This window comes from Erithacus rubecula (assembly GCF_903797595.1).
Source record: "Erithacus rubecula genome assembly, chromosome: 9".
NCBI classification, from domain to species: domain Eukaryota; kingdom Metazoa; phylum Chordata; class Aves; order Passeriformes; family Muscicapidae; genus Erithacus; species Erithacus rubecula.
The window spans coordinates 21,902,554-21,919,145 of record NC_136660.1 but is presented as its reverse complement, the minus strand read 5'-3'; the positions used below and the strand labels follow the sequence as shown (position 1 = coordinate 21,919,145).

The 16,592-nt window shown below is 42.3% G+C and overlaps 1 protein-coding gene across 3 annotated transcripts in view; it reads right to left on the bottom strand.

Annotated features, from left to right (window-relative positions):
* The window catches only part of ARMH3 (armadillo like helical domain containing 3), a 121,765-nt gene that overhangs the window by 28,929 nt on the left and 76,244 nt on the right, over positions 1 to 16,592 (bottom strand). For all 3 annotated transcript variants that reach the window (XM_079312600.1, XM_079312599.1, XM_079312597.1), the window contains one exon: positions 4,495 to 4,573. In XM_079312600.1, the coding sequence (XP_079168726.1) occupies positions 4,495 to 4,573 (79 nt within the window). The remainder of the gene's footprint in view (positions 1 to 4,494; positions 4,574 to 16,592) is intronic.

Below are 16,592 nucleotides of genomic sequence, written 5' to 3'. Positions count from 1 at the left end.
TTGCTACTAGTTATGGAAACCAGAACAAACTGAATAAACCCTGACATCAATGGCTTGGAATTAAAACGTTTTAGGGCACCTACAACCAACTACACCCTTTTGTGTCTTTCTGTGCAACCTGCTTGAGCAGCACTGCAGGTTAGTCCCTGAGAGCCTTACCAAAAGGCCATGTGGATTGGGGTGGCAAGGAGGAGCATGCAGCAAGTGAGGTATGACCTCAGTGAAAGGGAAATGGCTTTGTGAGATGGCCTGACCAAATTGGATTGCAGCTACTGGCAGTGCTGGGTTAGCAGCTGGACTAGTTGATCCTTTCCAGCCTGAAACAATTCTATGGTTCTACCTGAGTTACAAAGGTACTACAGTGTGAAACAATGCAAGTATTACACTCATTTGTCACAATTTCCTAAGTGATAGAGATGTCCTGTTTTTCCATCACAATCTGTTCTGGCTCCCAGCACTTTCCATCTGCAATTACCAGACATAAAACAGGTGTTCACAGCAGTCTCTCACACTGAACTTCACCTCCATTTTGGAGCTGGCATAATGTCCCCACTGTGGCTGGGAAGAAAGAGGGGTTTCTACTAAAAAAAGGATGGAGATGTCCCTAACTAATGAGCATTATCAGTCCTGCGTGTCTGACATCTCAATTTTAAGACCCTTAGAGAGGAAATCATGGAGACAAAAAAAAGCCAAAGATAAAACAAGATCCTAGTGAGCAGCTTTCTAACTGGCAGAAGACTCAATTGGCATGCAAGGCACCACAACACATTCCTACTCAGAGAAGGTTCAACCAAAACTACTGGGTTCCTCTCACTACAGCCTTTCTTGAAAGCTGTGCTGCATTGCTATCAGGCAGAGCTGCCTTCTTACAAACAGCTGATCTTTCACATCCAGAAAAGGGCAGATGTGAGACCCCACCAAGACCCTTCATGCTGTGTTTTCTGTTTGTCTGCATTTGCTCTTCTGGAGAAACTCTTGTGTTGCTGTTTCCTCACTGCCTTTACCCTGTTCTCCACAACTGCTTATGCTAGAAAATATTTTGGGAGCCTCTCAGATCAGATATGGCACTGAGGAGGTCTACTGCTTCCAACATATTAAGTACAAGGCAGTCCAACCATCTGGAAAGTACAGATAAGCCTATGAATTAATTTCATAAAAAGCTATTTTGCCCTTTGACTCAAGAATATACCAAAACCTCTTTGAAGACATGGGAATAATCACTTGCATGGAAGAGCTAAAATTACATTAGCAGTTAATGGCCAATCCAATCTTTTTGACTGCAGCATCTTTCAGTCCCTTAAAGGATGTGCAGGGAGGAGCCAAACGTGTTGAGAGAGGGAAAACCACAAAACAACAAATTAACACCGAAGTCAGGTTTAACAAATTAGCAAGTGAGGAAAGATGCCAATAACTGGCTAAGACATTCCCTGCTGCATGGTGAGGAACTACAGCAAGGTCAAAACACTTAATGACTAGGAAGAATTCTGAGTTTGCCTTGGCAAGGAAATGCTTTGCAGAAGGCACTGAGGTTCCCACAGTGTTTATAGACTGAAGTGGCTCATAGTTCACTTGCTCCTGGGAATCTCCCACTCTTTGCTGGAGACAACATGGGATGGAAAAGGTCTTTTCCCAGTATTTCTCATCAGAACATTGGATAAACCCCTGAACACTGGATAAACCCTACAACAGTCCCATAAAGTCTTACAAATACACTTGCCTAGAACAGAAACCTGTATATTCAGACTATGGTTCCTGGAAATCTCTAGGGCTGAGAACATACAATGGCATTAATAGCCTATGCTTAAAATAATCCCATGCCCATCATTTTCAAGGGCCTACAAATCTCCCCAGCATGTAATATTTTTTAAATTAATGCCTGTAAATAAAAAAGGAGAAAGCACTAGTATGACAGATTTAGAATAGTAATAAATGGACATTAGTAATTAACAAGGTAATAAAGGCTTCAATAGGATTAGGAAAAGAAGAAGATAGAGCAAAATCTCTTTCAGCTGATTACTTACCTACATTTAAGGATATTAAAATATAAAACTAAATAATTCAATAAATAATCTCACACATGAACAGGGTGTCAGAATTTAGCTTCAGGTGAATTTGAAACAAAGAAGAGCAGCTGGAAATTCCCCTTCAGACAATGCTTCATTCCTGCCTGATTAGCAGGAGGTTCTCAGATACCACAGAGGGGTATAAGCAGCCATATGAGAATCTGGTGAAAGACTAGTGTCTGAAAAGGAAATCTTCATTAAAAGAAAAAGGTTTGACCCTTAAAATTCCAAAAGCAAATGTTTTCAGTAAAGAAGTATCAGTCTCCTGAAACTACTGGAATAACTTAAAGGAGAAAATGACCAGTCCCAAAAGTAGTATCTGTGTGTGGACACACAAGCTAAGTGACAGCATTAAATATTTCAATGTGGTACACTTCAAAAGAAGAGGGGGCTATAAAGGATGGTGGATTCTGTGTAGAAAGTATTTAAGAACAGCAGAGAAATGGGTAATTAGGTAAATACACAAGTTAAAGCAAAGGTATAGCTGGAAGGAAAAACAAAAAGGACAGAGACAGCCAAAAGGCAAGCATCCCCTCCTCTTCCCACACACATTGGGTTTTCAGCTCACCCAATGAAAACAGCAAATTCTGTTAGCCCACAAAAGCCAGGCTCTGACATACCAGTATGCCTCATGTACTTAGAGCTACTGACAGAGGGGAAACCACAGTCCAAACACAGACCTGAGCTCATTGGCATAACTGAAAGTGGAGGCAAGGAGTCTCCATCCCTCTCCTCCTTCCACAGTAAATTGCAGAGTGTTGAATAAACACCCGGGGACCACACACTCCCTTCCCACAGTGACATCTCTCTTATATCTCTGCAGTTCATCTGGGGCTATTATTGCTTTATTTTGTTTGATGTTCCCCCTATGTTGAGAGAAAGCACGAAGGGAGAAAAGAAAAAAGAGAAATCTGTCTGTCTTTCAACTTCCTAATCATCTCCCTCAAAATGCTTCATGCATCAGCACTGATTTCATTATCTGCCTGCTGCTAGGGATTTTATTTAAGAATAACACACAAGGAAGAAAGGATTTAACCTGACCTCCCTGAACTGCTGGGGGATGAATACTACACAGAGCTGACAGTGAAAAGCTAATTTCCTTTCTCAGACTAACTCAAAGACTATGCAAAATTCCCCTCTATCCAAGCCTCCAGTTTTAAATTGGGCTATCAAAGGCTTTTCTTTTATAGAGGCCTGGGTTGATGTAATCAGTATATCATCAATGAATGAGGATTGATAACACAAACCATCACAAAGCATAGCTGTGGATACAGTGACTCTCAGAGGCAGAACAATAAGGAAAATTGAGCAAATTAAAACCAGTGTTCTTCTATCCAACTATACCAAGAAGAGAATAAAAACCAGTAGGGGCCATCTTTTTTTCTCCCCTGTACTGCATCAGTACAGCATTCATCCCAAGTCTTTGGGGTGTTACATACTACACATCAAGTAGGTTAATGAATGAAAAGGTTAGTGGGAAACAAGGAAGGGTATAATCAAGAAATAGCAAAAATATCATGGTCAGAAAGAGAAATGAATTGCAGAGCAGGATACAGTCAGGACCTTTTAGCAAGCACAAGTATGGGATCCCATCCAGTGGAAGGGACAACCCAAGGTAACTTAAATTAAGTCTGTCCTGGACTGCATAAGAAATTTCTCCAGAAGATTCAGAGTTGTTGATGCAGCTTTCCCTGGGATGATTCCCCAAGCTCTCATGGTAGCTCTGCATTTTGTCCACCACATGCTCCTGCAGAGTCATTTTTCTCTCTAAGAGTGATTAATGTATAATTCTGATATTTTATTTTGGGAAATAGGCCATCTCTTCCATTCCTGAGACCACTCACAGTAGCCTATTTTCAAAAAGCCACGTTTACAAATTTATGCAATACAAGCAGAACACGAAGATAGCAAACCAGGCCAAATTAAGGAAGGGAAACCTAACACGATCACCCTCTATATTAAAAACCTCTGCTTTTTAAAATTGAACCCAACTGAATTCAATTAGCCTAGAAAATTTCTACCAGTTGTTGTCAGAGTTCTAGGTCTCCAATATAACCAAAAGAAAAAATAAAAATCTGTTCTCAACAGTTCTCTAATAACTAAGTTTGCTGCCAAAAACTTCCTGTCCCATTCTAAATGCCAGCATCCTCACAGTCTCCAAACACACTTGCTGACAATGCTGAATGTTCTCCTTGCTTGTACCCATCCTTCTGCATTTGTGGGACCAAAAATCTCTGTATGTAGTGACAAAATTGGCTAAAGCAGTTCTTGCTTTCCTTTCTCCAACCCATAACTGAACAAGCAACGTGAGAGTCCCGCTTGCATCTCTCCTACTGCTGCCACATTATCAGTCCCAGGGAGCACAAGGCATTCCTGAACACCCATATTCCACAGGTCAATATCAAAAAAGGCCATGGCATGCCTGGCTTACCTGATCCTCAGAGAGCTGTGATATGTGATTCACTGCAGCATAAGACTCTATCTTCGGGTTGAAGTGATTGATGATGGCTCTGAAACAAAGGAGAGAAATTTTCAGAGGTCTCAGGAAGAGCTTAGAGATGCAGCAGAAGTTCCCTGCCAGTCTGAGCAGGTGCACATGGAGCCAGGACTGCAAGAAATTCCTCCCTCACCACAAAGTACTCTTTGCTTTGTTGAAGGCATGCTTCCTGCTGAAGCCAATGCAGATCCTGACACAGGCTCAGTGGCAATTGCAAGCACAGAACTGTCCTACACATGTGTGGATTTGTCCCAGCAGACACTGGACTGTGCCAGCTGCTCTGGGAGGGAGAATTGCTGGGAGCAGGCTGCAAATTGCTCTGTGTTCCAGCAGAGTGACAGCAAACCTGGCCATCACTGCCCCATCCTGCTCAGGGAGCTACAGCCCCTGTGTCACCTGACATTTTGGGGAACTTTGTTGCCTGATATGATGAAGCTGATGGTTTATTGCTTTGGATTTTCACTCAATTAAAAATATTGTAGCTGGCTTTTCCTTGTAGTCATCCATCACTACAACCACTACATTTTGAATTCTAACCATACTGACTTCAGTCCTCATCCCCAGTTCAGATCATTAGAGATAACTTATGTCAGTGTCCCAAACTCACCAGCAAACACTAGTCACTCCTGCCCTTCTGTCTCATTTCTCTCACTAGCTGCACCAATCCACATCACTCCCTTTCCCTTCCAGGTGGATCTAGAAGCAGATGTGAGAAATCTAAAATTGAAAGCAGAATAACAACTGTGGGGGAAAAACCCAACCACACTGCAGCTGGAGCATTTCCTCGGCCTTCCTTCTGCTTGTCAGGTGGTGCTGAGAAGATACCTAGCAGAACAGTGAAGACTTGCTGGGACAGAGTTTGCAACTGCTCCAGCTGGGATATTACTCATGAGACCCACTGCTGAGGTAAATATTCATCATGGGAACAGGCCATGTCAGTGCTCAGCACAGATGAGTTCTGACTGTGCCTGGAGAAGACTTGCTCAGCCAGATTACACTGCAGCAGCAGCAGTCAGGGCTTCCACTCTCATATTCATCAGCAGGAAAATTCACTCTGGTTGTCTCTGTTGTACTCTAATGGGTTCCCTCCTCCCCACTTCTCCCTGCAGAAGGACTTTCAGCTGCCCTCTCCAGACCTCATCACAGCTAAGAGCTAGTGCCCCAGTCTAGGAATACATGATACTCAGTGGTGCCAATTTTAGTGAATGGATAAAAACCCACCTAGAAGCATCCTTATTTCTTTAAATACACAGATAAAGAGTGTGGAAAGTGTGAAGAATGCGAGCAGGAGGAAAAAAAAAAAACAAAACACAAGCCAAAAAAATTCCAACCCAACAAGAATCTGCAAACCACAGACTCAAAGAATTGTTTCAGTTGTAGGGGGACTTGTAAAGCTCATCTAGCAAAACTCCCCTGCAATGAGCAGTTTTTCCTCAGCTTTCTTTTGAGTACTGAAAGGTCTACCCAGTCTACCCACAACTTTCTCCAGCTCTCTCAGCATGTCTTCACAGAAGGGCTCATCCCTCTGAACTTCCATGGCCTCCTCTGAGTTGGCTCCATGTCTTTCCTGTGCTGATGAGGACACTGGAGCTGGACACCCCCCAGGTGGGGTCTCAGAGAGCAGAGCAGGGGGACAGAATCACCTTGCTCACCCTCCTGGCTGTGCTACCTTCACTGCAGCATTTCCAGCCACCTCATCAACACCCCAGGTGCCAGTCAGCACACAGGGCCAGTCACTCCTGCAGCTGCTCCTACAGCATCCATACACACTTGGCACAGAGGGACCTTCTGTCTTCTCACCAACCTTGACAGTTACATCCAGAAAACAAATTCAGCAGTGCCTCTACCAGGCTTTCTGTAACCCCTTCCCTCAGAGAAGGACAAACACTACAGGTTGAGACATGCCCAGACTCTTCCCATTTCAATGTGACTGTCCTTTATCCAACCTCTCCAACACTCTCTCAAGCTGCATGTTTCATGCCTGGCTGGAGTCATATTTATACTCCTACAGGACACACTGCAAGTTATTGAAAGAAAATGGAACACAGACTTACAACAACTTAACTTCTGGCTTGACAGAAGGTTTGGCAGCTCAGAGGGGTTCAGTGCACTCACATGGTTCCAACATTTACCAGGGAACAGATTTAGCATTCATTTTTACCCACTGCTGTGAAGCACTTCAACATGAGCTGCCTGCTCACAAAGTCCCTGGCTGGATCTGAGCTAGTGGAGCAGCACCTGCAATCACAGCTGGGATTCACCCACTGAAAGCAAAACCAGCAACCAGCTGCCACTGCAGTGAGAATCAATACACATTAAGGAAGGAAAAGAATTCAAATCTCCTTCCTCATGTCCTGAAAGGTGAATGGACAACTCCTCAGTGATTAGATGAAGTTCAGCTGTTTAATTTGTTTTAACTGAAGAATTCCTCCCCAGCCTGACCATCTGCTGAGCTGTTTTCCTGAACCCACAGGCAGCCTGGGGCAGAGAAGCATGAAGAGCATGGATTCAATCCTGGCTGTGTGCAGCCAGAGTCTTACTGCCCAACATATCCACCAGGGCCAGGCTTTGCACATGGTGCAGCTCCTTCTCTCTCATCTGCTATGAGAAATCCCACTGCTATTCAGGCTAAAAAGCACCTTTTTGCATCAGCTACTCTCATGCACCTCTGCTATTCTTCCATCTCTCAAAATACATCTTGTCCCTGGAGCATGTTTTCAGCAACTGGCCTCCTGGGATATTCACTGATTAACAGCTGGAATTCATTTTGCAGAGATGCCTCTTCACTGGCACAATGAGACAATGGGAGACCAGAAATCTGAAACACAGTCTCCCTGTTACTGATAAAAGAACCAGGGGTTTCTGCCACCATTAGTTCCCACACCAGCACATAACAGCTGATCCTTGGCAATGATTTATTTTTACACTGTGATTGCCTCAATTACTGCCACACCAGCCAGTAGCTTTGGGGAGGGGGAAGGGAGCAGCTAAAGCACTTAGAAAAGATTTGTGATGATGTGTTCTACTGAGATCTTCATATTGATCATGGGGGGGAAAAAAGAAAACCCTTGTGTTTGGTATTCATGAAGCATGAACATCTTCAACACAGTTGTAAAGCAAGGAAATGGTGAAGTGTCAACTGAAAGACAAAATGCTGCAGTTCCCACACAGTCTTCCACAGTACGTGCACTTATGTGCTTCCACACTGCCAAGTCCCTCTATGGCCATTTGTCATACAAATTTCACAGAACTTGTGGGACACAATTCTCCAGGGACTGAGAGATGCCACTTCAGCAACACTGCCTCCTCTGACAGATCCACAGCTCAGCAGTGAACTGACAAGAGAGGACTGTCACTGCACAAAGAAGGATGCTGAATAAGCAGAAGGCTAAGGAATTAAAAAAATGGCTCCCAGTGTCTTGTCTTGAGGCTAATGCTTATTGCTCTAAGGCAGATCACCAGCTATCTCCACATGCTTTATTCCTCAGTCTCTTGGGAAGAGATGATCTCCCAGTAAATACATGAGGCATACCAGAGGTCTCCAAAAAACACACACCTCGCATCACTTCTTTGTGCAGCTCTTCAAGCTACCTACACACCATGATGCCAGAAACATGTAGAGACACATATGAATGAACCTGCATATTTCTCAGGATGAACAACCTAGGACACTCGCATTTATGTATGTTTGTATTTATTGCATTTATTTAATTCTTCATGAGGAAAAATCACCCTGATTTAAAAACCTCAAAGTGCAGATGAATCATTTGCTTGTACTAGCTGTATCAATCCTGTTGTTAGACAGTAAAAGCAGGTCCCACTGTAACAGGTATTACACCAATCCAGAGTGGTGGAAAGCCTCTGTCCCAGAGGCTAAGGATCTCAAATGCAAGAGAAAAGGGAAAGCACAGAAAAGCTCACGGGCAACATAATATGTAACAGTGCTGCTACTTACTGACAGTCACAAAACACTTCAGTTTGAGATAAACTATGGATAGAAAAAACACAAAGAATTCTGAAGGAAGAAGTAGAGAGATAGGAAAAATAAGATAAGAAGGGCAGATAGGATCAAGATAAACAGAGGTGAAAAGCTGCAGAACAGGGAGATCAGAGAAACAGCAACTGATCCCAGGGCAGTCTGTCCTCTGCAAACTGGAAGGCTCCAACTGGTGGAAAGTTTCTACTTTGGCTATTGTTGAGGCTGCAAAAACTGGCCAGTCCTGAAGTGACTGTTACTTGCCCTTTCTCCCTAAAAAACACATATGCTGGAAGGTGAGAAGCAGAAGAATCTCCATGTGGACCCTACTGTTTTTTTTGTTCCCCAAATAGAGACATCACATTGTGGCTCTCATGTAGAGCTGTGGTGAGAGAAGGAAACCCCCCAGGAAAGCTGCATTCCCCTTCCCTCACAGTGTTCAGTACAACAGCATTTGCTTCTGCAGTAGCTCTCCAGACAGTAACATTTAAAAACTTAGGTCTATAGCCTTTAAAAACTGCCTAGAGTTACTCCTTGATAAACAGAAACAACGAGTGCTGCCCTGCAAAGAGGCCCATAGTTAAAGGAACTTCTGAAGACACAAAGTCTGACTGGAAAGGGCTCCTATGAAAACTAACATGGCACGTATAGAAAGAAAAGGTTTCATTAATTCCATTTAATTTGCCAATAGTTGTAACATCAGGTGTGAAAAGTGAAACACACCAACACCACAAAGGTACTAGTCCCACAATTAAGAGGATCTTCCAGCCCAAGGTAAGGAAGGTACCTCACTCTCCTTAACCTCACAATGAGCTGGTCTGGGTCCAGTGTGCAGGGAAAGCAAAATCACTATGCTCAGGCAGGCAGCATTTCTTCAGCACGTTTTCTCTGACCTCCAGACTCTCCCCATCAAGTTATTGCAGATGAGCTGTCTAATACCCACTCTTGCCTGACAGCAGCTACATTGCCAAAGTCCCATAAGACAACACTGTCCTCTTATCCTGAGCAGAAAAGTAAAGCACTGTGGAGGTGTTGAAAGTAGGCTAAGGGAAGAACAGAAAGGCTGCAAAGCTTATTTTAGAGATGGGAATGCTGAGCCATCATTCCCTGCATGAACCTGGCCTTTGCACCTACTTCACAGGTCCAGCATGCAGTGCCTGACAAAGTATTCTTGTGGATTCCCAAACATTTCTTGCACAATCAAAGCAACACCACAGGTTCACTTCTTCCTACATTCCACTAGAGTGGAAGAGAAAAGCAGCAGCTCTTGGCTGGTATTTACCCCTTCACAGGAAATCAAGGGGGACTTTATAATCACTGCAGACATTCATCTTCTCATCTGCTTGTGCCAGCACAGAGCACTGGGCAGTGGGGAATGCATCTCAGCCTTCACTGAGTAAAACTGAATGCACAGCAAAGACAGCCAGTTCACTCACCCTCTGCAGTGAAAACTGGCATGATCTGAGGTGGACAAATACTCCAGCATACACTAAGCTTCATCCATTATGAAGGCTAGGAATAGGCAAACAGGAAAGGGCACAGTTGTTTTCATCACACTCCACAAAGCTGCTTTACTACAAAAAGGAGGTTGAGATAAAGTAGTTGTTGCTCAGGAACAGGAATCAATAAGTAACCAGTTTCTCTGTGATTTGTCACAGCAGTTCCCTCTCCCTCTCAAACATCTTAGTTTCTCCTTTATGAAATGGAAATAAGAGCAATCACTTCCACAAAGCGTTTTAAACCAAGGTGGTAAGAGCTTAGTGTTCCACTATGTGGTAAGTTGGAAACTGCTCAAGCACAAGGCAGCAAGTAAATTACAGACAATACAGAGACCAAAATGAACACAAACCCTCTCCTTTTCATCACAACCATGGCTGCTGGAGACTTACATAAAGCTTCCAAGCTAATCTTCCTGCAGCAAGCTGTGTCTCAGCAAGTGCTGTTTGGGGCAAGGATCTTGCTGACACTGCTCTCACAGGCACCCCAGCACTCCAGACAATAAAACCCCATCTGTTCCATGCCTGCAACAACTAGATTGAGTTGCTCCATCTGTACAACCCTACCTGGCAGGAGGTGAGAGGGTTTAGATTTTAATACACATGAAGCATTACTGTGAAGTACACATACCTACCATACCTAAGCTGCCTGCAGCAATTAAAAACAAGAAAACTCCCTGGAACCGTGCATCAAATTCTTTCTTCTACTGTGGTTTAACTCCAGTCTGTTAAATTTCTTTTGCTCCTACAATTTAATGAGTACTGACATTAAGCTGAAAGTCCACAACTCACAGTGGGAGGCACCTTCTAGACACAATAATAAACTGCAAGGAAGAATCCAAGACAAAAGGATATTTTAGTCAAAAAGCTTGCTTTACAGCTCACTGAAAATATCTGAGTCAGCACTGCAGCAATTTCACAGGAGAAGCAACTGCTACACCTGTTCAATTCTGCCACCCTGAAACCTATTGATCGTGATGACAGGTTCCATGGCAGAGGGAGATACAGGGTCTATTTATTTAATAAGGAGGGGACAAAAGAGTGCACACACAGCAACTGAGCTTCTTGCATTTCTCAGCATGGTTTTACCAAGCTCCATTCTGCAAGGGCAGAAGCAGAAGTTGTGCTTTCTGAACCACCAGGTAGCTACATAGTGCATCTTGACACTTGGCTGTTTGCTGGATACTAACCTGCTATCACCACAGCTACAGGATATGCTGATTCTCTCTTTACAGTCCATGTCTATAAATTTAAGTAAAGCAAATAAAATACTTCACTTAGCTTCTATTTGTCTTCTTAACTAAGGAAATCCTCATGGGTGAGCAGTTAACTAATCTTTTGGAACAGTTGTACAACCTCACTCGAGACTACAATTTAGGAAATTTATCCAATCACCTATTTTCATGCAGCCAGTGCATCACTGGAAATTAATCTAAGAAGCATTTTTGTTCACTTTTCTCAATAAATAAGCATCAGAATTCTTAGGTATATGTAACCAGTGGCACTGATAGTTTAAGTGGTATGAATGACAAAGGAAAAAATATTACCCAGGCACAGAGAGTGAAGCACAGGGCACCAGACTGATCTGTGTTCCTGCTCATCTCCCAGTCTATAATTGACTGTTCTACAACAAAGCCATCACTTGATAACAAATACATTTCTCACCTCAAACATGTAATTTATGAGAGATCAAATGACATATTTTATAGCACATTTCACTGCTCTAAAACAGCCAGCTAGTAGTGGTGAGAGTGTGGCAAGAGTTTACTGTTACCAAAGTAAAAACATTAAAAAGGCAACCCTTCATTACACCTCAATTCCAGTGAGCAGCAGTTAACTGCACCTGCTCTTCTAACTACAAACAGAGCTGGAGCTGTGTGATGGAATAGAAGCACCAGAGATAGGGAAGCCTGTCCTCTGGGCTTGGGCTGCCAGCACTAAAACCTGCAGCTCAGTCTAGCATGCCCCAGGTGTGAGAGCCAACCATGATACATGTCAGCATACTGGATTTTTAGGCACAATGTGTCTGTGCTTCTTCCACATCTGTGTTCCCAATTTTGAAGATTCAGCCAACTTTTAAAATGAGAAACTTCTTTGAAACTTCCTTAATATATGTTTTCAAAATGCATCTACTGCCCTAGGGCTGTGGTCCTGTTTTAATACCTGCACAGCAGCACAGCAAGAAATATTAATATGGAAGTTTTTCAGAGCTTTAACAACCTTTTCTGCAGCACCTATTTCCCAGTTCTTATACATCATATACATTCCTTTGTCCAAAGTTCTTTAGCTGCACTAAACAACTACAGTGCACTCTGTGATGAAAACAGCAAGACAGTCTCTTACAGCCAGTTGGTGCAGAGCAGTGAAATGGGTTACAGAACACTGCCTTAACATCAAATACAGCCCTTCAGCCACACCAGCTTCTAACTCCTATGTACAAGGCAACCTGCTCTCTAAAACAAACAGTAAGATGTGAAGAAACAATTCATCCAGAAGGTGAGGAATAAAAAAAGAAAACACATGAAAAAAGTGGGGGGAAAAACACATTTGACAGTAATTTACCTTACATGTTTGCATGCCCACCTTCTCTTGTTAGGACCTGAAGTAAAGCATTATAGCAAATATTTATTCTTTCTAAGTGTTATAAGTGGGTAAGCATCTACCCAGTGCTTCATAATTCAGGTTACAGGATGCCATCTAAACCTCCTGAGACAAGACACATTGCAAAACCTCAAACAGAATCTTAACCTGAAGTTTTAAAAATTACTTTTAGTATCTTCATTAGTATTTAATCACAGGATGTTTAACTTGAGGAAAGCCTGGATTACTGGATGCTGCATCTAGCACAGAATACCATACTGATGCACACACCAGCTTCCAAATACATCAAGCTAGGAGAGTTAGAAAGTTTATAAGTCATCCCACTGGGATCTTTTAAAGCTCTCTGAGAAAGGCTCTGAGTAGGCTGCTAGCTTAATTAACTTAGTGAAAACTTGCCATCAACCCTGTATTATCTAGAACACACTGGAAAAGACTCTTATTACCTTATTTTGTCAGATGTGAGCCAGCAGGTATTGCATGAGGCCCTGAACACCCTGTTTGCAGGCTGTGGCAGCAAGACAAACCTCTCCCTTTAGGTCATGGAGCACAACCTTATTTTACTGACTCAGTAAATTTAAAACCTGTGCCTGCAATGGAAGTCCCAGAGGGAAAGGAAGGCCCTGAAGCATCAGCATTTGTCTGTATTGAGTGAGTAAAGGGTTAGAACAATGCAATTGAGTCGTGAAGTAGCTGGATATTAAATTACTGAGAGAGGAGGGGAAGGAACATTGTCTAAGCAACAATCAGCTACAGTCAAACCTACTTCACAAAGGAAATTAAGATGAGTCCCACAACGGTATTTAATTAACTTAATTACACCAAGTGTCAGCTAGAGCTATACCTGCACAACCATGTACATCAGGGATCACAACATCAGCCTTTGAGACACTACCAACTACCATGCCAACCAAGACCCATTATTTACAGTTCAATCCTCTGAAAATAAAAGATGCTGCAAACCTCACAACATTTTTCTTGTCAGACAGGTACAAATGAAAATCACATTTGTTGAAAAACGTCTAGTGGGATTCAGATCCTTCCAAAATCCAGGACCAAGACTGAGGCATGGATTCTGTTGACACCCCCAGACACACCCTAAGTAAACACCACATCCTCAATAAAGATGTCACCCCACACCACCTGGGACAAGGTGAAGTTGGTTTTCAACATCAAGGAAAGCTAGAATCAAACAGCATTACAGCTGAATGAATGGTACTCTTTTTAGGATATTTATTTCATGTCTGAATGACTGGAGAACCTGTAGTTAAGATTCTGTTTTCCTGAGATAGGGCTTGGTTTATGGACCAGAGGAGAGCTTCATCTTATCTCCTTTGCTGTATTTCATGTACACCCATCTCCTTCTCCATTTAATTGCCTTAACCTGACCCATCTCTCTGAAAGCCAAGCCCCTTCCAACCCAATATCCACACATCTCACAAATATCTACACTACTGAGATCTCTACTGTCAGAGGTGATGATCAGAAGAAGTGATTTATAGGCATTGATCAAGTTATCAGCTGAGTTACTGGCAACAAGCACACTGTAAATCTGTTGTACCTGCAGAGTGAAATGCCACAGATAAACTCCCCCTGTGCCTACACACTCCCAGTTCTGGACAAAAGAAGGATTAGGGGTCAAGTCATCACAGCCAGAGGAGAAGAGACAACTTTTTTTCAATCACCTCTCTTATCCAGGGTTTCCAGAATCACTTCAATACACTTGGGGTTTTCTAGGTTTTGCTTTTACTTTACCCATCCTTATCCTGCAATGAATTTCAGGCAAATGTTGACAAAACCCATGCAGCTGAATCACCCCTTGACGTGCAAATCTTTGGGAACAGACTCTCCCATTTCACAGAAGTAGAGAGATTTAGTTATTTTTTCAAATCACCCACTATCATCCTTGACATATCTATACATGGTCACTTCTCCTTCAAAGCTTTGGGTTTGTGATTTAGACATACACTTATTTTCTGCTCTGTTCTCTGTATGGGTGTTAGCAAAAGCAAGGCCAGTGAAGTGCATTTTCTATTTCTAAAGTGAAGTATGGCTCTCCAGTCTTAGAAACAGCAGCACACCAAACATTTTAAAGTTAACTGCTGATGTTTTCCCATCCATCAAGTCAAATAAAAAGCCCAACTCCTACAGTGTTCTGCTACTGATATGTCTTTCGTGCTTTAGGATTTAAGTGTTTTTCAAGGTTCTTACAAAAACATAATGCAAAAAAGGGCCACATGATTTTTAATCAGTTACATGTGACATAATACAGTGGCAGAGAATCTAAAAGATCTAAGGAATGAGTGCTGGACTTTTCTCTATGGAAGGAGAGCTAAAGGTTTGCCTCTGCTTTTTCCTTGTAATTGCTAATACACAACTACACACCAAGGAGGTACATTAGTTCTAACCAGGGCAGTAGCTTTGGATAGCTCAAGCCAGTTTCTTTGTGAAGCTTAAGCACAGTTCTTACACCAACAGCTCAAATTCAACATTTCAGACCCTAAGCCAACCTCTGAGTTGTGCAACACAGTCTGTGTTCTATCCCCTCCTTTCTCTTTTTAAAACACAAAGCATCCATGTATTCAGTTGCTGCTGAGAAGGTTTGAAGACAGACAGTAGTTGGGGAAGACCACACAACTTCCAAATTCAGCAGCCAAACAAATAAATATTATCCATAATCAAGTGCAAATGCAAGGGCAAATAGAGCAAACTTAATATAAAAAGCCACATGTGTTGCAGTTTTTTGAAAAATAATTAATACGAAAAAGAAAGTCACCACACTTGGGTTGCATGCATTTCTCTGAGTTCTATATGATTCAGAATTGCTCAACTGAACAACAAAATCTAAGCATTAATAGGCAGCTGAAATCCTGAATTGTCATTTCACATTGTCAAAAATGCAGTGTTGACTACTTAGCAGCTATTTTATTTTTCCTCAGTTCCCTTTTAGCTCTTCCATTCAAAGACTGAAGGCAACACTTCTGTGGTGGTCCAACCACTGCAGCAGGCTGAGTCCTACTCCTGTCCATCCTAATCATTCTTCTGTCTGTAAGCAAGGGGCCAGAATCTTTTTCCTGGTGTTGCTTGTGAGCCAGCATTAGCAAAATCAGCCTAACACTAGAAATGTTTGAGATAGGAATGCTGTCATACACTATGAAGGGAAAGCTGCATTTTAGAAAACATGGAGGAACAGGAATATTTTTAAAAAAGACATTCAGCATCTACATCTACAAGGTCACTATTACAAAGCTTTATACTGTCAATGATTACTGCATGCTTTTGTGATATTGCAGATTCCACCACATTTAGAGAGGAAAAAAATTTGCATGCCTTCTTTCCCTTGGCTAGCATTCCTTCTGAGCATATGCATAATTACTTACTATTGATAGGCACACACTTAGAAATTTCTGACAACTTAACCCAGATCCAGCACTGCTCTAGCCTGACTGATACAGCATTTACTGCCAGGTAAAATTCTGTAAAAATCTTGCTCCAAAAAACTCTAGTCCAACTCTCAGCAAAAAATGTGTTAGAGCAACAGAAAGCAATCAGGTTTGCTCACTGTTCACCTACCAAACCCTCTTTTCCCTTCACCCACACTACTCTTGCTGAAGACATCTTTTTCCTGACTGTATGTAAAAAGCATTCTTTGCCAGCAGCTCTCCAGCTAATGTAAGTTAGCTTGCAAAGCAAAATTTTCCCGTCTGCTGCAAGACTCCTAAAGGAATTAAATCATGCAAGTCATTAGAGAACTTTGATTATTATTTTAAATAACAGGTCAGATTATTATAGAACTCATTCAGTATCAAAGTGATTAATTGCTGCTTTAACAGCCAGGGTGGGTTAGCCCTAGCTGGATGTCAGATGCCCACCAAAGCCACTCTGTTCAGCTGAACAGGTGAGAGAATACATAATGAAAAGATTATGGGTTGATGTAAGGACAGGGAGAGATTACTTACCAG